Source organism: Erythrolamprus reginae, chromosome 5, assembly GCF_031021105.1.
Source record: "Erythrolamprus reginae isolate rEryReg1 chromosome 5, rEryReg1.hap1, whole genome shotgun sequence".
NCBI classification, from domain to species: domain Eukaryota; kingdom Metazoa; phylum Chordata; class Lepidosauria; order Squamata; family Dipsadidae; genus Erythrolamprus; species Erythrolamprus reginae.
Genome location: NC_091954.1, coordinates 76386905 through 76409900, shown reverse-complemented (window position 1 = coordinate 76409900; position 22996 = coordinate 76386905). Strand labels below are relative to the sequence as shown.

Genomic DNA, 22996 nt, shown 5'->3' with positions numbered 1-22996 from the left:
CCATTAACTTGGTTTAAACAAGTTTCCAATTGCCCCCATTAAAAATCAAATTGCCCCCCCGTGGGGCGTCGGCCCCACTTTGGGAACCACTGGTCTAGATAAAAACTGTGTTCATTTTCAGACGATGCATTGCATTCCTAAAGCACAGATTGGTCTCCTGTTTTATCCTTTGATATTCTCATTTTTATTCTCAGAACTATGGAGAAATTTATCTGCCAAGGGAAATCCATCAGATAATGTTGAGAGATCTGGTCATTCTACTAATGGCACACTTATCTGTGGCACACTATGGTTCCTAGTTCCAATTGGGAATAGTCCTGTTTATTTTATTTTATTTTATTTTATTTTATTTTATTATTATTATTTTTTTATTTTTTTTATTTTTTATTTTTTTTATTTATTTATTTATTTATTTATTTATTTATTTTTTATTCTATTTATTTATTTATTTATTTATTTATTTATTTTGTCCAATGCACAATGGGGGTTTTACTGGGTATACAGTACTGTATATCTATATCCACATATTAAAATACATAGTGAAGGTTATAGAGGACATACTCATAGTAAAATATATCTAGGAAATAATAGAAAAGAGGGTATAGTAATAGAACACATCAATGAAAGAATAGAAGAAGAGATATAGGAATAGAAGAAAGGTATAGGAGATATAGGAGAGCAATAGGACAGGGGACGGAAGGCACTCTAGTGCACTTGTACTCGCCCCTTACTGACCTCTTAGGAATCTGGATAGGTCAACCGTAGATAATCTAAGGGTAAAGTGTTGGGGGTGTGGGGATGACACTATGGAGTCCGGTAATGAGTTCCACGCTTCGACAACTCGGTTACTGAAGTCATATTTTTTACAGTCAAGTTTGAAGCGGTTAATATTAAGTTTAAATCTGTTGTGTGCTCATGTGTTGTTGTGGTTGAAGCTGAAGTAGTTGCCGACAGGCAGGGCGTTGCAGCATATGATCTTGTGGGCAATACTTAGATCTTGTTTAAGGCGTCTCCTGTTGCTGCTGAAAATTAGGTAGTCCCACTGAGGTGTTATCTACTTGGGTAATGAATCTTCTGCAAGCAAACTGTGAGGTTCAGAAAGCACCAGCAACTCCTGTTGCTTTATTTCCGCTCTTTAAATATAGTTAAGGTCTCAATGAAAAGTATGCTTTTATTTATTTAAAAGATTTGCTTGGGTGCCCATTTTAAAACCCTAATTCTGGGTGGCTCCCAACCACTAGGCAAAACTAACATCGTAAAAAAAAGTAAAGGCAAAGAAAGCAATACAAGCAGAAACATGGGGCTACCTTTTAAAAGTGTTCGGAAACTTCAGATCGTGCAGAATGCAGCTGCGAGAGCAATCATGGGCTTTCCCAAATATGCCCATGTTACACCAACACTCTGCAGTCTGCATTGGTTGCCGATCAGTTTCCCGTCACAATTCAAAGTGTTGGTTATGACCTATAAAGCCCTTCATGGCACCGGACCAGATTATCTCAGGGACCGCCTTTTGCTGCACAAATCCCAGCAACCAGTTAGGTGTCACAGTCAGAGTGGGTCTTCTCCGGGTCCCGTCATCTAAACAATGTCGCTTGGTGGGACCCAGGGGAAGAGCCTTCTCTGTGGTGGCCCCGGCCCTCTGGAACCAACTCCCTCCAGAGATTAGAATTGCCCCCACCCTCCTTGCCTTTCGTAAGCTGCTTAAAACCCACCTCTGCCACCAGGCATGGGGGAATTGAGACACTCTTTCCCGCTAGGGCTTTACAATTTTATGCATGGTATGTCTGTATGTATGTTTGGTTTTTAATAATGGGTTTTTAACTGTTTTTAGTATTGGATTATTATTATATGCTGTTTTATTACTGTTGTTAGCCGCCCCGAGTCTGCGGAGAGGGGCGGCATACAAATCCAATAAATAAGTAAACAAGTAAACAAGTAAACAAACAAGAAATAAAGAAATCTGGTGCCACACCAGACTCCCTTTGATGGAGCCAATAGCGCTTTATTCAGGATCCCAGCATTTTAGCTACTCTGTAAGAACATGTTATTATTAGCTTTATGATATCACCCTATAATTTTATTGATTTTTCTGGATTTGCATCCCATTTGAATGTCTTAACTGAAAGTAGGATTCAGATATTTTAATATGTTTTGCATGTGGATAAAAGGCTTTTTGTGTTTTTTTTTTTTTTAGGGGATGAACTGGAGTATATCAGGCCCAATCTTTATCGGAACATAGCACGGCAGCTAAACATCTCTCTCCATTCAGAAACCGTTGTGACGGATGCATTCTTGGCTGTGGCCACTCAAATCTTTTCATCAGGTGATGTGTTAAAACTATGGGCAAAAGAAAGATAAATTAGAGGAGCCAATGTGTATAGAGCATAGCAGTTGCTGGTCAGTGAAGTGAGTGGAGGCCACTTGGCAAAGAATATTACTGGCATAGCAAAGAGGCAATGGATGTTACTTTAAGTATATATTGCACATTTTTTCTCGGGTAAAGAAATATTTTAGCCTCTCCCTGTTTTCTGTCTTCCAGAAAGGGAGCCTCTTTAATATCAAGTGCTTATTTTTATACGTTCTTGGCAACTGCTATGTTTGCTACAGACAGTTCTGTTTTTTCTCCTCTTATATACTCCTGGCTGCAGAATGAGCTTCATTTTACGTTGTTTCTCAAGTAATGAAGCAGTAAGAAAAAGTCTAGATATGGAAAATCAAGGAGCGTCAATATTTGAGGTTCTTCTCTTTATTTCAGAAACTCGGGTTGATATTTAAGATGTTGCCCCTCTTCTTTTTCTAATATATATTGCAACACTATGAAATAGGCTAAGTTTCTGTGTTACTTTGGAACCAGTTTTGAACCTGATTTGTTGCATTTCACTGAATGTTTCCCCCCTCTCAATTTCCCCCCCTAGCTCTGCACCAATTTATTTGAAATCAGAACCAAGCTAGTCTTGGAATGTAGCCCTGCAAGATAGTGTATATATTTCTCACTGGAAGGGAGTGGATTTATTCAGCATCTAGATCCTAGGCATGCTGTTCCTTGACATAATGGTCAAAGCAATGGAAACTGCAGTTTAATGGTTCCAAATGTAAAATAATGCACTTGGGGAAAAGGAATCCTCAATCTGAGTATTGTATTGGCAGTTCTGTGTTAGCAAAAAGTTCAGAAGAGAAGGATTTAAGGGTAGTGATTTCTGACAGTCTCAAAATGGGTGAGCAGTGTGGTCGGGCAGTAGGAAAAGTAAGTAGGATGCTTGGCTGCACAACTAGAGGTATAACGAGCAGGAAGAGGGAGATTGTGATCCCCTTATATAGAGCGCTGGTGAGACCACATTTGGAATACTGTATTCAATTCTGGAGACTTCACCTACAAAAAGATATTGACAAAATTGAACAGGTCCAAAGATGGGCTACAAGAATGGTGGAAGGTGTTAAGCATAAAACATATCACGAAAGACTTAATGAACTCAATCTGTATAGTCTGGAGGACAGAAGGAAAAGGGGGGACATGATCGAAACATTTAAATATGTCAAAGGGTTAAATAAGATTCAGGAGGGAAGTGTTTTTAATAGGAAAGTGAACACAAGAACAAGGGGACACAATCTGAAGTTAGTTGGGGGAAAGATCAAAAGCAACATGAGAAAATATTATTTTACTGAAAGAGTATTAGATCCTTGGAACAAACTTCCAGCAGACGTGGTTGGTAAATCCACAGTAACTGAATTTAAACATGCCTGGGATAAACATAGATCCATCCTATGATAAAATACAGAAAATAGTATAAGGACAGACTAAATGGACCATGAGGTCTTTTTCTGCCGTCAGTCTTCTATGTTTCTATAAAAATTTGGTGGTGACTTCCTGAAGACTATTTGTGAGAATTTATCTCCTCACATCCTCCTAACCATGTCGAGGGGCTCTGAATTCACTGGCACTGTCCATTTTGCTCTCTGAATTCATAGAGACCTAACCCTAACCTACATGGATTTATCACCAATGGGAATTTCCCATAAAAACAATTTTCCAAGAAAACATAGATCAGGCAAGTCCAAAATGTATACACCTTCCTCACCATACCTAAGAACTCCAAATCCATTTGCGATATCCCTTTCGGTGTCTGAATTCATAGAGACCTAATCCTAACCCTAAATGGATTTTAGGGGAATAGGATTTTCCCATGTATTTTTCCAAGAAAGCTAGATAAGAATGCACCCTCCTAACCATACATGTGACAATCCAATTATTGGGAAGTCCACCTAGGGTTAGGGTTCCATGAATTTGTAGAGCCTGTCTTATCTGCATTTACTATGAAAATGCATGGGAAAATCTCATTGGCAGAAAACCATAAGTATTATAACTATTCGGTCTGTAAGAATTAAGTGAGCAAAATGGACATTGCCAATGTATTCGGAGCCCATGGGTATGGTTTGGAGGGTGCATACTTTTGGGGCATGCCTTATTTACATTTGCTAGTAAAATACATGTGACAATCCAATTGTTGGGAAATCCACTTAGGGTTAGGGCTACATCTCCATGAATGGAGGAGAGCAAAATGGATATTTCCAAAGTAGAATGGAATGGAATAGAACAGAACAAAATAGAATAGAATATAATTTTATTCGCCAAGTGTGATTGGACACACAAGGTGCATATGCTCTCAGTGTACATAAAGAAGATAAGTTTGTCAAGAATCGTAAGGTACAACAGTTAATGACAGTCTGGGTACAAATAAGCAATCTAATCATATTAGGAACCAGTCAATATAAATTGTAAGGATACAAACAACAAAGTTACAGTTATATACAGTCGTTTGTGGGAGAAGATGGGTGATGGGAATGATGAGAAGATTAGTAGTAGTGCAGATCTAGTAAATACATGTACTTTGACTGTGTTGAAGGAATTATTTGTTTAGCAGAGTGATGGCATTCGGGGGAAAACTGTTCTTGTGTCTAGTTGTCTTGGTGTGCAGTGCTCTGTAGCGACGTTTTGAGGGTAGGAGTTAAAACAATTTGTGTCCAGGATGTGAGGGGTCAGTAAATATTTTCCCCGCCCTCTTTTTGACTCGTGCAGATCTATGGCTGTTTAACTGTAAACAAACTTGTAATCTGAGTTGGATATCGTAGCAGGCGCTTCTTAAAAGTAACTAAATAGTTACGCATTGTGATTAATGTCATCTTATTTAAGCACAAAGTTAAGAACACAAAGTTTCTATGTTAGAAAAAGATTCATGCAATTAAGTACTATGTGGTTTAGCATATTGCATGATAATTCAGCATTGCCCATGAGTCTGCTGAATTTGAAACTGGGCTCCTTGGATCCCAATGAAAAACCAACCAACTTGATCATATTGATTTAGCTCTGATGAATCTTTCTGTATAAATGTATTTCAGGCTCCCTTGAATCTTTGAACACATATGCAATTTAGAAACCTATCAAAATGTATGTTTATAAAACACAGTTGTTTTGTTCAGATAGGCCATGTTTAAAAGAAACCAAGGAATACATTCAAAAACAATACATTGTTCTTTTCAGCGCCTCTTTGAAAACAGAAGAATTTTTTTTAAAAAATTCTTTGTCAGGAGGGTTACATTGCATAAGACACAATATCAAGAAAGTGGGAGGTTATGATTGCTGAGGGAGGGAAGTGCTTGATATTTCTGGAAAAAAAGATTAAAGTTGAAACCCTGTATTTACTGTATTTAGCTTTGTTGAATGGAGTATGTATGATTTATTCCATTTCTTTAGAATTATGTGACAATATAACAAAGCACTGGCCCGGTTAAAAAATGAAAAATTTAGGTATCAGTGGAGAAACAAAATGTCTTTTCTTTCACAAACAATTGTGCTTAGTATAGTAATTTCTCAAGTACTATGTTTATTTTCCTTTTGTATTCAGTAAAAAGAGAGGTGGGTAGGTCTGCCTTTGGATTTTTGTCATTTGGGCTTACATCCATATGCAATACATACATACTGTAAATCAGTGTTTTCCAACCTTGGCAACTTAAAGATATTTGGACTTCAACTCCCAGAATTCCCCAGCCAGCAAATGCTGGCTGGGGAATTCTGGGAGTTGAAGTCCAGATATCTTCAAGTTGCTAAGGTTGGGAAACACTGCTGTAAATGATGCCATCACTTTCTCTCTCACAGACAAACACTTACAGAAGCATCTAGTTACAGTGTTCCCTCGATTTTCGCAGGTTCGAACTTCGCGAATAGTCTATACCACGGTTTTAAAAAAATATTAATTAAAAAATACTTCGTGTTTTTTTTTCCTATACAGTACCATGTTTTTTCCCACCCGATGATGTCATACGTCATCGCCAAACTAATAATTTGTGCAAATAAACAACAAAAAATAATAATTATTGTTAATAAATAATTATGTTTATAAATATCAGGACCACTAAGTGTCTTATTCAATGTTAAGTACCAGTAATAATGGTGAGTAAATGGTTGTTAAGGGAATGGGAAATGGTAATTTAGGGGTTTAAAGTGTTAAGGGAAGGCTTGTGATACTGTCCATAGCCAAAAATGGTGTATTTACTTCCGCATCTCTACTTCGTGAAAATTCGACTTTCGCGGGCGGTCTCAGAACGCATCCCCTGCGAAAATCGAGAGAACACTGTATTCCACTGTAATCCAGGACTTTTTCACATTGTAAATGATCATTCCCTTGGGTCTTTGAAAATGGATGTGCCAACCTATGCATTAAGTATAAATATAAATGGGGAGGTAGTTATAGCAATAGTAATAGGTTTTAAATACTGTTTCACAGTGCTTTACAGCCCTCTCTAAGCAGTTTAGAGAGTCAGCATATTCCACCAAACAATTTGGGTTCTCATTTTACTGACCTTGGAAGGATGGAAGGTTGAATCAATCTTGAACCAGTGAGAGTCGAACTGCCAAACTTTAGTCATCTGGCAGTCAGCATTCTAACCACTGCACCATCATGGCTCATGCCAACTAAACCTCAGTACAACACCATCAAGTTGCCTAGCTAATGTGCTGTATACTTTTTAAAAATGAATATAGCAATCTACTAAAAGGGCTGAAATGCTAACATTGTTTAAAAAAAAAAAACTTTAAAAAAAACCCCTCTTAACTGAAGATCATTCTCCATAATTGATAATATATTCTTCTCATTTGTCTAATCTGTTGGAATGATAGTAGTAGACAACAAAAATATTTCCTTAGTAAATTACAATACAAAACCATCCCTAAGTAAAGTACAATACAAAACCATCGTAAACAAAGTGTGGTATTGTTCAGTTGTCACAACTTAACTAGCAATTGAAGAAAACAAGTTTACCTAAATCCAGAAGTATTAGTGATAGTGTTTTAATGTCACCTTATCAGTTTCTATTGCACACAAACAAAAGTATCCTGCAAATATAGCTTATTAATAAAGGTGAATATTTGTAAATCACGGTTGGCATGAGGGGGTCTTGGTGCTCTCTGAGCTTGCTCGTTTTCCTGCAAAAAAACCCCCAAACAAACACTGTATAATATGATGAGGCGAGGATATCTGCCAAGATATGATTAAAAATGTATCCTGTAGATCAGGGCTGTCAACCTCCCAGCCTGCAGGCCGGATGCGTCAGATGCTGGCCATGCCCATGCCCAATTTAGTGAAGGGGGGACATGTTCTAATACGTCATGTGACATTTATTTATCTATCTATCTGTCTGTCTGTCTGTCCGTCCGTCCGTCCGTCCGTCCGTCCGTCCGTCCATCCACCCACCCACCCACCCACCCACCCACTCACTCACTTATTTATTTATTTATTTATTTATGAGATTTGTATGCCGCCCTATTCCGCAGTCTTGGGGCGGCTCACAGCATATAATAAAACAATTCGTGACAAATATAATAGATTTAAAAAACATTTAAAAACCCCATTATTAAACCAGACATACACACAGACATACCATACATAAATTGTATAGGCCCGGGGGAGGGGGGGAATGCCTCAATTCCCCCATGCCTGACGGAAGAGGTGAGTTTTAAGGAGTTTACGGAAGGCAAGGAGGGTGGGGGCAGTTCTAATCTCCGGGGGGAGCTGGTTCCAGACAGTTGGGGCCGCCACAGAGAAGGCTCTTCCCCTGGGACCCGCCAGACGACATTGTTTAGTCGACGGGACCCGGAGAAGGCCAACTCTGTGGGACCTAATTGGTCGCTGGGATTCGTTGCGAGTTTTGCACACTTGCTGTAGACATTCAATTGAATTGAATAAATAAATAAATTCCTCTGTAGGGACAAACCCAAACAAATCATGTTTAGTCTAAGACAGTGATGGCGAACCTATGCCAGAGGTTGCACTCAGAGCCATATCTGCTGGCACGCGAGCCGTTACCCAACGTGCCTGTGTGTGCTGGCCAGCTGATATTTGGCTTGCACAGAGGCTCTGGGAGGGTGTTTTTGGCTTCCAGAGAGTCTACGGAGAGGGGAAGCATACAAATAAATAAATAAATAAATGAATGAATGAATGAATGAATGAATGAATAAAAAAATAAAAATAAATAAATGAATCAATCAATCAATCAATCAATCAATCAATCAATCATCTTCCAGCTCCAGAGAAGCCTGCAGAGCCTGGGTAGGGTGAAACATGAGCCTACTGGACCCACCAGAAGTTGGGAAACAGGCAATTTCTAGCCTCCTGAGGGCCTCCAGGGGGGGTGGGGCAAGCTGTTTTCGCACTCCCCAGACATTGGATTATGGGTGTTGGCACTCGCACACGTGCACTAGCGCGTGCTCACGGTCTTCGGCACCCAAGAAAAAACAGGTTCGCCATCACTGGTCTAAGGTAACTTCCAGGACCCAGAATTATCAAGTCAGGGATGCATCTTTCATATGATATGGGTGTTCATTTGAGGAGTCATCTCAATTATTTTAAGAAACGTAGGAAGAAGTGGAGAGAAACTGCCTTCTGTTATAAACAAGGCATTATATAAACTAATGTGTGATATACAGTGCTTATACAGGAGGACAGAAGGAAAAGGGGGGACATGATCGAAACATTTAAATATGCTAAAGGGTTAAATAAGGTTCAGGAGGGAAGTGTTTTTAATAGGAAAGTGAACACAAGAACAAGGGGACACCATCTGAAGTTAGTTGGGGGGAAGATCAAAAGTAACATGAGAAAATATTATTTTACTGAAAGAGTAGTAGATCCTTGGAACAAACTTCCAGCAGACGTGGTTGGTAAATCCACAGTAACTGAATTTAAACATGCCTGGGATAAACATATATCCATTGTAAGATAAAATACAGGAAATAGTATAAGGGCAGACTAGATGGACCATGAGGTCTTTTTCTGCCATCAGTCTTCTATGTTTCTATGTTTCTATTTTAAGGTAAAACTACATATACAATTGTAAAACAATTTAAAGGTGAAACTACATATACTCTGTTCTTCTTTGCCAATCAATCAATCTCTGCTCTTCTCTGTCAAATAAATAGCAAGACGCAAAGAGTTGACTCCAGAGTCCAGACTAACTACTTCCTAATTGTCAGTTTGGTAAGAGGGAGGTTATCTTCCACATCCTCTTTCTACCGACTAATCTATTTTGATATTCCCTGTATCCACTGTGAGCAAAGATTAAAGATAACAGTAATCATTCCAGACTAAGATCGATTTAAATTTATTTCCCATCTTTTTGTACCGAGCCTGCCAATCCTAAAATGATTACCATTTGCCATCACAAATGTATTACATCTGAATGATTCATATAGGGTTTATAAAGTATACCAGATATACAAAAGGCAAGGGTTTCTATGCTATTAAAAAGTTCTACTGAAAATAAACCATTGACTATTGACCTGTATGTAAACTATATCTGTTAAACAGGATCTTTCTGAAGCTCAATGTCTTGGAACAGAATTTCCATCATAGACCTCTCCTTGTCATTTTTTCCTCTCTGTGTCTTCTGCCAAGAAATAATTTCTCTGTTAAAGAAGCTGGTGAAGTTATACTTCATTGTAAAACAATCATCTTCTGTAGTGACACTAGAATTAATAGAAATGCGTGTTAATCATGTACGCTATATGTGTGTTAAAACTGTGCAATGAAAAATATTGTTTTGATCTAGTTTTACTTGAAAAATGTATGACTCCAGCAAACTGTCATATTTTGCCTCTTTTTTATATAAACTATTATGAGTAATGCTTGCCTATAATTACAGTGTGTTTTTCCTGACTTAATACACTGAATATGGATAAGTTATTTTATTTTGAGCCCAAATTCTTTTTCCTTCCATCTCTTTTTTATTATGATTTAAAAAAAATCTTTTAAACCACTACAATGGTTGCATAATGTTAGATCCTCTGAATATATGTCATAATTTTCTTTTATTTGCTTAATGTTAAATAGAGCAAGACAAGAGCTAATTTTTACTTTTAGAATTGCTGTAAGAGTGAAGCTGGAGTTTATTTATTTATTCATTTATTAGATTTGTATGCCGCCCCTCTCCGTAGACTCGGGGCGGCTCACAACACAATAAAACAGTTCATAACAAATCTAATAATTAACAATTTAAAATATTTTTAAAAACCCATTATTAAGCAGACATACATACAAACATACCATACATAAATTGTATAGGCCCCGGGGGAGGTATCTCAATTTCTCCATGCCTGACGACAAAGGTGGGTTTTGAGGAGTTTACGAAAGGCAAGGAGGGTAGGGGCAGTTCTAATCTCTGGGGGGAGCTGGTTCCAGAGAGTCGGGGCCGCCACAGAGAAGGCTCTTCCCCTGGGACCCGGCAACCGACATTGTTTAGTTGACGGGACCCGGAGAAGACCCACTCTGTGGGACCTAATCGGTCGCTGGGATTCGTGCAGCAGAAGGTGGTCTCGGAGATATTCTGGTCCGATGCCATGAAGGGCTTTATAGGTCATAACCAACACTTTGAATTGTGACTGGAAATTAATCGGCAACCAATGCAGACTGCGGAGTGTTGGTGTAACATGGGCATATTTGGGAAAGCCCATGACTGTTCTCGCAGCTGCATTCTGTACGATCTGAAGTTTCCGAACACTTTTCAGAGGTAGCCCCATGTAGAGAGCGTTACAGTAGTCGAACCTCGAGGTGATGAGGGTTAAATGTTATTATGTGCTGATTGCTGTGGTTTTCCATTGCAGCAAACACTTGTCAACCTCATTCCTTTCAATGGGAAGATTCTATTGGATATAAATGCTTTTATATGCATTTGCACTTATACATATAAATACTAAAATCTGATTCATACATACTTTTACATATATGAATCAGATGGGCTCTTTGGCAGCTGGAAGGGAAACCCTTCTATGTCAAGCATCTGGAAAAATTATGAAAATTATGAAACAGTGCACTGGTGGATTTATTATTTTTTCAAAAATCCCAATGTTGTGAGTGTTCCTTGTCCACCTCAGGTCATGTCAGATTCTGAGGATGAGAAAGAGTGGATAGTCAGTGGATAGATTCTCGCTATAGGAGATTGCTGAAAAAGGCAAGAGGAGTTGCATAGTAAAAGGCATTAGCTTACCACCTTAGCCTCTTTGGGGTGTGATGTCACTTCCAGACCCTCTTGAATCAGCTCCCCCGAGAGATTTGCACTGCCCCCACCCTCCTTGCCTTCTGAAAGAGCTTAAAAACTCACCTTTGTCTTCAGGCTTGGGACTTTTAAATCTTCCCCTGACCAATGATTGTTTTAAGTATGAGTGCTGAATGATTGGTTTGATTGGTTTTCCTTTTTAAAATTAAATTTAATGGTTGTTTTAATGTAGTATTAATTGATTAATCGGATTCATATTGTTGTTTTGTTTTTGTATATGCTGTGAGCCGCCCCGAGTCCTCGGAGAGGGGCGGCATACAAATCCAATTAAATAAGTAAGTAAGTAAGTAAGTAAGTAAGTAAGTAAGTAAGTAAGTAAGTAAGTAAGTAAGTAAGTAAGCAAGCAAGCAAGCAAGCAAGTAAATAAAATAAAAAATAAAAATAAATAAATAAATAAATAAATAAAATAAATAAAATAAATAAATAAAATAAATAAAATAAATAAAATAAATAAAATAAATAAAATAAATAAAATAAATAAAATAAATAAAATAAATAAAATAAATAAAATAAATAAAATAAAATAAATAAATAAATAAATAAAATAAATAAAATAAATAAAATAAATAAAATAAATAAATAAAATAAATAAAATAAATAAAATAAATAAAATAAATAAAATAAATAAAATAAATAAAATAAATAAAATAAATAAAATAAATAAAATAAATAAAATAAATAAAATAAATAAAATAAATAAAATAAATAAAATAAATAAAATAAATAAAATAAATAAAACAAACAAATAAATAAATAAATATTGTCATTTGCAAGTGGTGAGAAGGTGATGAAATGGAAGCAGAAAGCACGCTTCCCTACCCCACCTTCTTGTAATAGAGTCCATCACAAGTTTGTTTTGGACTGGAATGAAAGCTGTGCACTTTGATCATCAAATGGGTAGGTTTATTTGTACAGTGAAAGGAAGTGTAGTTTTGTGAGCTCAAAAATTTGACCAGACGCTTATCCACATGGTTTCCTGGAGATTTTCCAGCATCTAGGAGAGTAAAGCAGGGGACCAGTTCTCATTAATTTTTTTTTTCTGTTTTGCTCCATTTGGTATTTACATGCCTCAGCGCGACAGATGGCTTCCATCTGTCGGCTCTTAAAAAATAGCTCAACAGAATCAGCTCTTTTTCTGCTCTCTCATAGTTTTTTAATAGAAGTTGGTTTTTGAGCTAAAGGGAGCCTGTCTCCCAAGCTGATTTCTTGTTTGCCGCTATAAGGAAGATCCTTACGTTAAAAAAATGACAGTTTTGCTCAGCTGGAATCTGACCTGGTGGCATTTTTATTAGGTGCAGTTTGCAACTGCTCCTATCGCCTGCTCTACACGGGAAGGCAAAGTAGCAAGCAATTTATGCCCAGTTTATGTAAGTAGAGTCAATGGGAGGAAGAAGATGGGGATTCTTCCTCTTCCCAGCAATCTTAAGAAGAATGGTGTGTTTGTGTATGTGTGTGTAATTCCCTGGCTCAGTACTTTTGTGGCAGGGGTGGGTGGGTGGTGGTGGAGGGTCAGAAATTTTGTATATTTATATATATTTATTTATTTATTTATTTATTGGATTTGTATGCCGCCCCTCTCTGTAGACTCGGGGCGGATAACAACAGTAATAAAAAACAGCATGTAAATCCAATACTAAAACAACTAAAAAACCCTTATTGCAAAACCAAAGACCCATGCAAACAAACATGCCATGCATGAATTGTAAAGGCCTAGGGGGAAAGAATATCTCAGTTCCCCCATGCCTGACGGCAGAGGTGGGTTTTAAGGAGCTTACGAAAGGCGAGGAGGGTGGGGGCAATTCTAATCTCCGGGGGTAGTTGGTTCCAGAGGGCCGGGGCTGCCACAGAGAAGGCTCTTCCCCTGGGCCCCGCCAAACGACATTGTTTTGTTGACGGGACCCGGAGAAGGCCCACTCTGTGGGACCTAACCGGTCGCTGGGATTCGTGCGGCAGAAGGCGGTCTCTACTAAGACAAGCTTAAAAAAAATGATTGAAACACAAATTGTGAATTTCTAATATAATCATAACAATCCGATACTAATTTTATCTCCACAAATACGGTAATTCTTTGGAGATAACCGGCTTATATTTTTTTTCTGGCCTACAATTTTCCTTTTTTTTATTAACCATCTTACAGTTTTATATAATGTGTACATTTAGAAAATAAGATGCGGCAAAGTTATGCTGGCATATTAATCACTGCTTAGACAAAACCCTTTAAAAAGATATGTAGGGTGTTTTTTAACCTAACCTAACAATAACAAAAGAAAATAATAATAATGCAAGAAAAAAGGAAATCAACCAGAAAATAAGTGAAATTGTGGTAAGAAAAAAAAGAAAGAACAAAGAAAAAATAACCATTTGTATTTATGATACTCTAGTCTTAAGCAACAAATGAAACCCTGACCATGTGGAATTATGTTATATTATATATTACATTGTAATTGATAGTCATGTGTGAATAATGTAGATGTGAATATTCAGCCAGATAGCATTAAATGATCCATTGATTTAGTGTTTGCTCTTAGTTTTTACTCTAACACATGAAAGCAAAATTCTTCATACCACAGTAGCTTCCTAATTTTCAGAATGTAGAATACAGAATGCTGAAATACATTTCTATTACATACTTCTTTAAAAAAAACCAAACATTTCTTGGTTCTGTTCTATTCTGAGGTACTGATGAAACTTAATTTTCTGATTTATTGTGGAAATAAGATTGTATCCTGAGGCTATCCTTGGGTGTTGATGTCTATTACATTAAAAAAAATATGAAAACAACAGTTTTGGCAACCCTCACCTCTGCCTGAAATCTTTGCATTGGGCTGACATTATCTTTCTAGAACACTCTTGTGTCTTGCCCTTAGCCTGGATTTAGTTCTTTCATATGTAAGACAAAGTTAGTTTGTTTATTTTATGCACCACCCTTCTCATTGATGAGGGGACACTGTATCTCCTGTATTGTGCTTTATATTTGTTAAGAGAATGAATATTAATTGATGGCATTACATAAAATATACTCTACTATAAAATCCAAATCAGTCGTTATCTCATATATTATTATTTTAAAATATTATTTATTAGATTTGTATGTCGCCCCTCTCCGTAGACTCGGGGTGGCTCACAACAATAACAAAAACAATGTAAGAACAAATCTAATAATTTAAAAAACACTAAAAACTCCATTATTAAAAGCAAACATACACACAAACAAACATACCATGTATAAACTGGATAGGCCCAGGGGAGATGTCTCAGTTTCCCCATGCCTGACGGCAGAGATGGGTCTTAAGAACTTTATGAAAGGCAAGGAGGGTAGAGGCAGTTCTAATCTCAGGGGGGAGCTGGTTCCAGAGGGTCGGGGCCGCCACAGAGAAGGCTCTTCTCCTGGGTCCCGCCAAATCACATTGTTTACTTGACGGGACCCGGAGAAGGCCATATATAAGCAATTTTGTAAATAAATGTTTAAAAGCAAATTAAGATAGTAGAAAGGGGTGAGAATGGAGACAGGGCTATCCCTTGATAACTTTACCTCTTCTGTATATCAGAATCCATTACATGCATCCAGATTTCTTATAGAAGCAAGTGCACAAGAGGAGAGAGAAGGCAAGCCAGACCTGATCCAAAGCAGGATATTTATATACAGTACATTTATGTACACATTTATAAGTTGTGCCCATAATTGTGTGAATTGCATCTCATCTAACTGGAATCTTTAAAGAATTGTTCTTATCCAACGGTAGCCATTCAGCCAATGCCGATCCCTGGAGAGCCATTACAAAATAGGCAATGTTAATGTGCCAATTGGACAAGTGACACTGCACAACAGTTATTATTATTATTATTATTATTATTATTATTATTATTATTATTATTATTTATTAGATTTGTATGCCGCCCCTCTCCACAGACTCGGGGCGGCTCACAACAGTGATAAAAACAGTGTACAATGAAAAAATCTAATATTAAAAGTCTATAATAATAAATCTAACATTAAAAGTCTAAAAAAACCCATTGTTTAAAAATCATACATACAACATACCATACATAAAACTGCATAGGCAAGGGGAGATATCTCAGTTCCCCCATGCCTGACGGCAGAGGTGGGTTTTAAGGAGTTTACGAAAGGCAAGGAGGGTGGGGGCAATCCTAATCTCCGGGGGGAGCTGGTTCCAGAGGGTTGGGGCCGCCACAGAGAAGGCTCTTCCTCTGGGTCCCGCCAGACGACATTGTTGCTCCATATACTGTCTTTAGCCTGGGTCAAACTATGTGAAAATAAATTATGTGTACACATAATTTTGTATAGAACTGGCTGTACACCTGTCTAGCTGAACTGTCTGGTGTGCGATGATAATAGTGGGGTAAGGGGAAAGAACATGCCAAATGCAAAAATATTTGCCTGAAGAGGTTACCTAAACACACAGGTTATAGCTACCTAACTTCACCATTTTCCCGCCATCTCTGGGTGAACTCGGTTTGACTTTTCCCTCCCTTGTTGTAGGAATAACTTGGGGTAAAATTGCATCTCTCTATGCCGTGGCAGCCGGCCTTGCTGTGGATTGTGTGAGACATGCCCAGCCAGCCATGGTCCATATCATTGTGGACTGTTTGGGAGAATTTGTACGCAAGACTTTGGTGACTTGGATGAAGAGGAGAGGAGGCTGGGTAAGTCATCCTGTAGAGTTATAACTTCCTTAAAAGCATGAGAAGACACATAACGGGATTGTTACTGGCAGGAATCAAATTAGATAGGCGTTTCATGAGAGGACAAAGTTCTCCTTCAATAAAACTTGGTGTTGTGTTGCCTCTGTACAAATTGATGGTGAGACCACCCTTGGAGTACTGTGTACAGTTCTGGTCACCTCACCTCAAGAAGGATATAATGGAACTGGAAAAGGTGCAAAAAAGGGCAACAAGTATGATTAAAGAAATGGAGCACCTCCCTTATGAAACCAGATTGCAACGCCTTGGTCTCTTCAGCTTTGAAAGACGGCGTTTAAGGGGTGACCTGATCGAAGTGTATAAAATCATGCATGGGATAGAAAACGTGGCTAGAGAAAAAATCTTTATCACACAATGCTAGGACGAGGGGGCACTCCCTAAAGCTCATAGGTAAGAAAGAAAGGACAAATAAAGGGAAATATTTCTTCACCCAGAGGGTTGTTGGTTTATGGAATTCACTTCCAGAAGAGGTCGTAACAGCTGTCAGCCTTGATAGCTTCCAGGCAGGATTAGACAGATTCATGGATGCCAAGTGTATCAGTGGTTATTGAAATGGATGTCCATGTGCCTCCTCTATGTTGGTTGAGGCAGGCAGGATTCCCTTGAGTAACATTTGTTGGGAGTCAGGGGAAAGGGAGGGTTTTGCCTTCTCTTTTTGCTCAAGATCCCCATGTACAATTGGTGGGCCACTGTGTGACACAGAATGCTGCACAAGGAGGTAGAGCTGATTCTGGACAGTCTTATACAGGTAGTCCTGGACTTTCAAGCACAATTGAGCCCAAAATGTCTGTTCCTAAATGAAACATTTATTAAATGAATTGGCCACATGTTAAGACCTTCCTTACCACAATTGTTAAGTGAAATTGAGAATCTGGTTTGCCCATTGATTTTGTTCATCAGAAGGTCACAAAAGGAGATCATGTGACCAGGGCGGGGGTTGCCACTCCCACTTCTACCGGTGCGCTGCGCACGTGGCTCTATGTCTGGTATGCGTGGGTGTGTATGCGCATGCGTCTGACAGATTTTGCTTCTGTGTATGCGCAGGAAACAAAATCTCACAAGGGGATGCCCATTCTTCCCCTTGTGAGATTTTGCTTCCTGTGAATGCGCAGATCAAAATCTCGCTTGGACATGAGCGTGTGCTTGCTGCAGACACGGAGCTATACGTCAGCTCAATTTTTGCAATCGGTGCAATGGCGTCAACCATACCAGTAGGAACCCGCTACTGCATACTCCCCCCGGAGATTAGAACTGCCCCCACCCTTACTGTCTTTCGTCAACTACTCAAGACTCACTTATCACGCCAGGCATGGGGGAGTTGAGACCCCTTCCCCCCAGGCTTTTTTATACTATGTTTTATGTTTGGTATGAATGTGCTGTTTGGTTTTTTAAATAATGATAGGGTTTTATATGTTTTTAATATTAGATTTGTTCCACTGCTATATTGTTTTTATTGTTGTTGTGAGCCGCCCCGAGTCTTCGGAGAGGGGCGGCATACAAATCTAATAAATAAATAAATAAATAAATAAATAAATAAATAAATAAATAAATAAATAAATAAATAAATAAATAAATAAATAAATAAATTTTATTTATATATATATATATATATATATATATATATATATATATATATATATAAAACATGTGACATATATATATGTCACTTTTTTTTTTGCTGAATTTGAAAATTAAGGGAGACTAGGATAGATCTATTTCGGCCTTATTTTGGCATCATCAGCTAGCCATACCCACTGGGACTTGAACTTGCAACATTTGCCTTGTAAGGCAGAGAATTATCCTCTAGCCTACAGTATCCAATCCCTTCAGCTCTGCACCAGGGAAGGGTTACATATTTTTGTGTCGAATCACCCTGGTGTATTGAAGGAACATCACAGCAGCCATCTCGATCACCGGAACATAAAACTTTAATAAAACAACTTAGCTTTCGTTAGCGTGCTGCTAACTTCGTCAGAGTATTAAAATGCCATGGGAGACAATCACATTTATAAAGCATTACTCAGTCTGCTCATAGCCCGCGTCACTGGGCCACACCCTTCCCTCCCCTCTGCAGCAAGCCTAATTGTAGGCTTAATCATGCTGGTTAAAGGGGGAACTACCGCTTTTACTCGTGTCTGTTGCCTATTTCCCTCCCCAAGGGAGGAGGTGGAGTTACGAGGCAATGCTTTGGAGGTATTTGATATTTCTTTCTTCCCCCAATTATCGTTGTTACTTTCTATGGTGGTACATGTCTGCTCTTGCAATTTTTTTGCCCATGCCCTCGTCCTAGGTCTGCACTGTTCTAATCCCCCCTTGTCCCCTGCGTTAAACCTGCATTGTGCCCCTCCCCCTCTACCTCCATGTTGCTCCAGTATGTTCCCTTGTTTCCCACTAGGGGTTGCTCCACCCTCATTTAGCTGGTTTCTATGCCTGACCTGGAGAATTCTGTTAGGGGCTTTATCCAATCCTAATGACCTATCTCCTTTAAGTCGTTGTTGGTGCCTTAAAGCCTGGTATGCTGATGGCATATCAATATGTCTATTTAAAGAATTTTCGTTGGAGAACCAGGCTTCTTTTAGGAGGCGACCTCCCTTGGTTTCATCTCGCGCCAGAATCTCAGTTCCCTGGAAATCGAAGCCATGATCCTGCTCCTCCATGTGTGTCCAAATCTGGGAGCGTTGTTCCTGACGTCGGACCGCCAATTTGTGTTCGTGTATACGAGTTCTCAATCTTTTAGCCGTTTCACCCACATAGTGGTGAGCACAATTATTGCAGTTTATACGGTAAATTACTGAGGAGGACTCCTCCTTCACTAAGGTTTCCTTCGGGCGCATTACTGATTTTCTCAAAGTTTGATCCGGCCTATGCGCTACTTTGACCCCATGGGGTGCCAGTATGCGTGCGGCTGTTTCGGATACCCCAGTGTGGCCCAGTGACGCGGGCTATGAGCAGACTGAGTAATGCTTTATAAATGTGATTGTCTCCCATGGCATTTTAATACTCTGACGAAGTTAGCAGCACGCTAACGAAAGCTAAGTTGTTTTATTAAAGTTTTATGTTCCGGTGATCGAGATGGCTGCTGCCTCATCATTCATATATATATATATATATATATATATTGTTCTGAGTTCGGGTTTTGCCCCGTGTAATATTTTGAGTGTCTAGTAATATTTTGAGTGTCTATGTGACGTTTCGGTGAAATCACATTCACCATCATCAGGCTGAAGTTATGAGCTTCGTGCTGCTGTAAATATATATATATATATATGACCTTGAGATATTGCAACCATCATAAATATGAGTCAATTGCCAAGCACCTGAATTTTGATCATGGGGGGGATCCCACAATGACCGTAAGTATGAAAGCTGGTCATAAGTCACTTTTCTCAGTGCAATTGAAACTTTGAACAGTCACTAAACGAATAGTTGTAAATTGAGGACTACTTGTACAGGCACAAGTAATCCCCAGGTTATAACCATTCAGTCAACAACTATTCAAAGTTCTGAAGGCACTGAGCAAACAGGACTTACAAGTGGTGCTTGCAGTTTGGGTCATCACAATATTCCTACTGTTACATGGCCACAATTTCTGATGTTCTCTGCTGGTTTCCCACCAGCAAAGTCAGTGAGAAAGCCATCATGACATCAGAAGCATTCATGCATCTGCTGCTTTTTCTTCCACCTGTGCTCGCTTAGTGCCTGTCCATGCCAGCACCACCTGTTCTGTCGGGCTCTCTGGTAGAATCCTTCCAAAAATTCACAGGTACAAATTTCAGACACACACACACGTTTGAAAATTCAAAACAATGTTCTTTATAATGAAAATTCACTTAAACCAAGTCCTCTTTTGGTATAGCAAAGAGCACTCGTCTCCAAACAAACTGGTAATTTATACAAGTCCCTTATCAGTTCTGTGATACTTAGCTTGCAGCTGTGAGACAATTCATGGTCCTTCTTCTTTCACAAAGTGAAACACACTTTGCTCTGGTTTAGTTTCAAAGCGGGGAAAAATCAGCACACAAAAAGTCAAAGTCAGTAAAGCAGTCACAAAGCACAACGATCAGATAATCCTCCACAATGGCCAAACCCACAGGCTGCTATTTATAGCAGCCTCACTAATTACCACAGCCCCACCCAACCACAGGTGGCCTCATTTTCTTTGATAATAATCTCTCAGTTGCCTATGCATCGCTCTCCGCATGCGTGGCTGTATCATTAACTCTTGTTCTGAATCCAAGGAGGAGCTAGATAATTGATCTCCTTCTGAGCTGTCTGCCACACTCTCCTCCTCCCTGTCACTCATGTCTTCTTGGTCAGAGGAGCCTTCATCATCAGATTCCACAGGGGGCAAAACAGGCCTGCAGCATGTGGATGTCTCCCCCACATCCACAGTCCTTGGGGCAGAAGCTGGGCTAGAGCTAACCACAACACCACCCTGAAAATATAAATATCTGAGATAGTATTCAGAAGTGGATTGAGAAATTTCAAGGTTTCCAAAGCTCAGATCAATGGAAGTCGTTTTAGGGATTTTGACAAATCCTTCAACAGCAATCTGGCAGGAATCGTGCAAAGCTCTATTAGCGCTCAGTTTATAACATATGCAAAAATGCTGATTCTGTTTTTTCTTTTCCACCACAGGCAGACATAACAAAATGTGTTGTGAATACTGATCCCAACCTCCGCTCCCATTGGCTTGTGGCTGCCATTTGTAATTTTGGCCATGTTTTGAAGGCCATCTTTTTTGTGATCTTGCCAGAAAGATGATCTATAGTTATCAAAAGAAGTTCCATTTTCTTCTCAGTGACCGAGAGGCACGGTGAAGAAGCAACGAGATGACTTTCCTCAATGCTTTTCCAGCAAAGGGAAGCCTTTTTTTAGTTCATGTCTTATACCAAACATCTCTTGTACTTTGACATTTGCATAGATCTGTCCACAAGGCTGAGCAATGGAAGAACTCAGTTTACTGTTTATAAATTGTGTCACATTTTAATGGACTAAAAACACAAGGAAGCTGATTTGGAGTTGTGCAAAGAGGAAAGCTATGCTAAACCTTTTGTATTTTCCAGTTGTGATTTTCAGAATGTTGTTCATTCTGGATTTTAAATTCTTGTTTGATGATTCCTAAATAAAAAAGGGAGGATTTTCTACAGTGTATTGAAATTTAGTTTAAATGTAAATCAACCTCCAAGAAACTAAATTGGGATTATGCATCATAGATTGCCAATCTACATTTCGCACTCAAATAATATACGGTCATGCTTTTTTTAAAGACTATGTTTATGTTGAATAAAAGGATCCAGAGACATCAACCACAACAACTTTTAGAATACAGCAAAAAGATACCCTATCCGGAGCATACATTTTAAAGTGAGGTGCAATTGGCAAATTGTGTGCTTTGATTTTTATCCTACTGTAGCCCATATATGATAACAAGCATGATCACGACAGAAGGAAATCTCAACCTGCTTTGATGCCTAAATGCAGAAAAAGAACCATATACACCAGTGTTTCCCAACCTTGGCAACTTGAAGACATCTGGACTTCAACTCCCAGAATTCCCCAGCCAGCGTTTGCTGGCTGGGGAATTCTGGGTGTTGAAGTCCAAATATCTTCAAGTTGCCAAGGTTGGGAAACACTGATATAAACAATGAAGTGTATAAACATCTTAAAGATACTCCAACTCATTTTGTTTCTTTCTACTTTGTAACTTGCAGTGTGAAAAATGCTGGACTATGGGAGTGGGGTTAGCAGTGAAAATTACCCTTGGAATTCGTGAAAACAAGCAAAGCTTCGGGCTTCTGGTGTTAAACCATTGAAAAGGAATTTGAACACTGTATATAATGAAATGACGCCTTGAAGAGGTTGATTTATTGTGACTAAATAAAACACAACGGAGCACGAAGAACATGACTTCTGGAACTCCTTATAATCATTTAATCATAATTCTGCTCTGGGTCAAGTGGTCAGGAGTGGATTTTAGATTTGTGGCATCAGCAATATTCCAAGTGGCTCCCTAACGGCCTTTCCAAAAAGGATACATTTGGGGATTTTTCCAAGTTCCCCCCCCCCCTAAAGACTCCATTTGAATCTAGCCTGCTTTTTGAAACTCAATCTTCCTTCTGCAAGGAAAGAAATGGAATGGAATTTCCAGGAGTGAAAATTGAGTTCCATTCTGATGAATATAAAGCAGGACAATGTCTGCCCTTCCTTTATAGAACTTCTTTCCAGCATTATGTGTCTTTAAAAGAATATTTTTACTATCCTGATATGTTTGTTGGAGGAGTCCTTATAAAAATAATGCAGGGATGAGGAGCAGGCTTGAAAGATCCATCACTAAGAGAAGAAATATATATGTTGGGTGTGAAAAGTGGGAGGACCCTTCAAAATTATATTTAGCAATCTCTGAAAATACATAACATTGTGGGGGGAAATTGACTATTTCAGCTCCAAAGCAGAAGCAGTTTGCGAGATCTGTTGCCATAGATACAATCAGATCCTTAAATAATACATATACAGTAGTACCTCTAGATACGAGCTGCTCTACATGCGAGTATTTCAAGATACGAGCCACGAGGGGAGAGACATTTCTGTTCTATTCCCGAGCTCAAATTCGGGATACGAGCCGAGCGTCCACTAGGTGGCGCAAGAATCCTTGCTTTTGGTTATCTCGGAGGGG

General features: G+C 38.8%; 1 protein-coding gene across 7 annotated transcripts in view; it reads left to right on the top strand.

Annotated features, from left to right (window-relative positions):
• The window catches only part of BOK (BCL2 family apoptosis regulator BOK), a 36388-nt gene extending 14163 nt beyond the window's left edge, over nt 1-22225 (top strand). For all 7 annotated transcript variants that reach the window (XM_070754052.1, XM_070754051.1, XM_070754054.1 and 4 more), the window contains 3 exons: nt 2195-2323; nt 16100-16263; nt 20959-22225. In XM_070754052.1, the coding sequence (XP_070610153.1) occupies nt 2195-2323; nt 16100-16263; nt 20959-21084 (419 nt within the window). In that variant the 3' untranslated portion in view covers nt 21085-22225. The remainder of the gene's footprint in view (nt 1-2194; nt 2324-16099; nt 16264-20958) is intronic.
• Nucleotides 22226-22996: the final 771 nt, after the last annotated feature.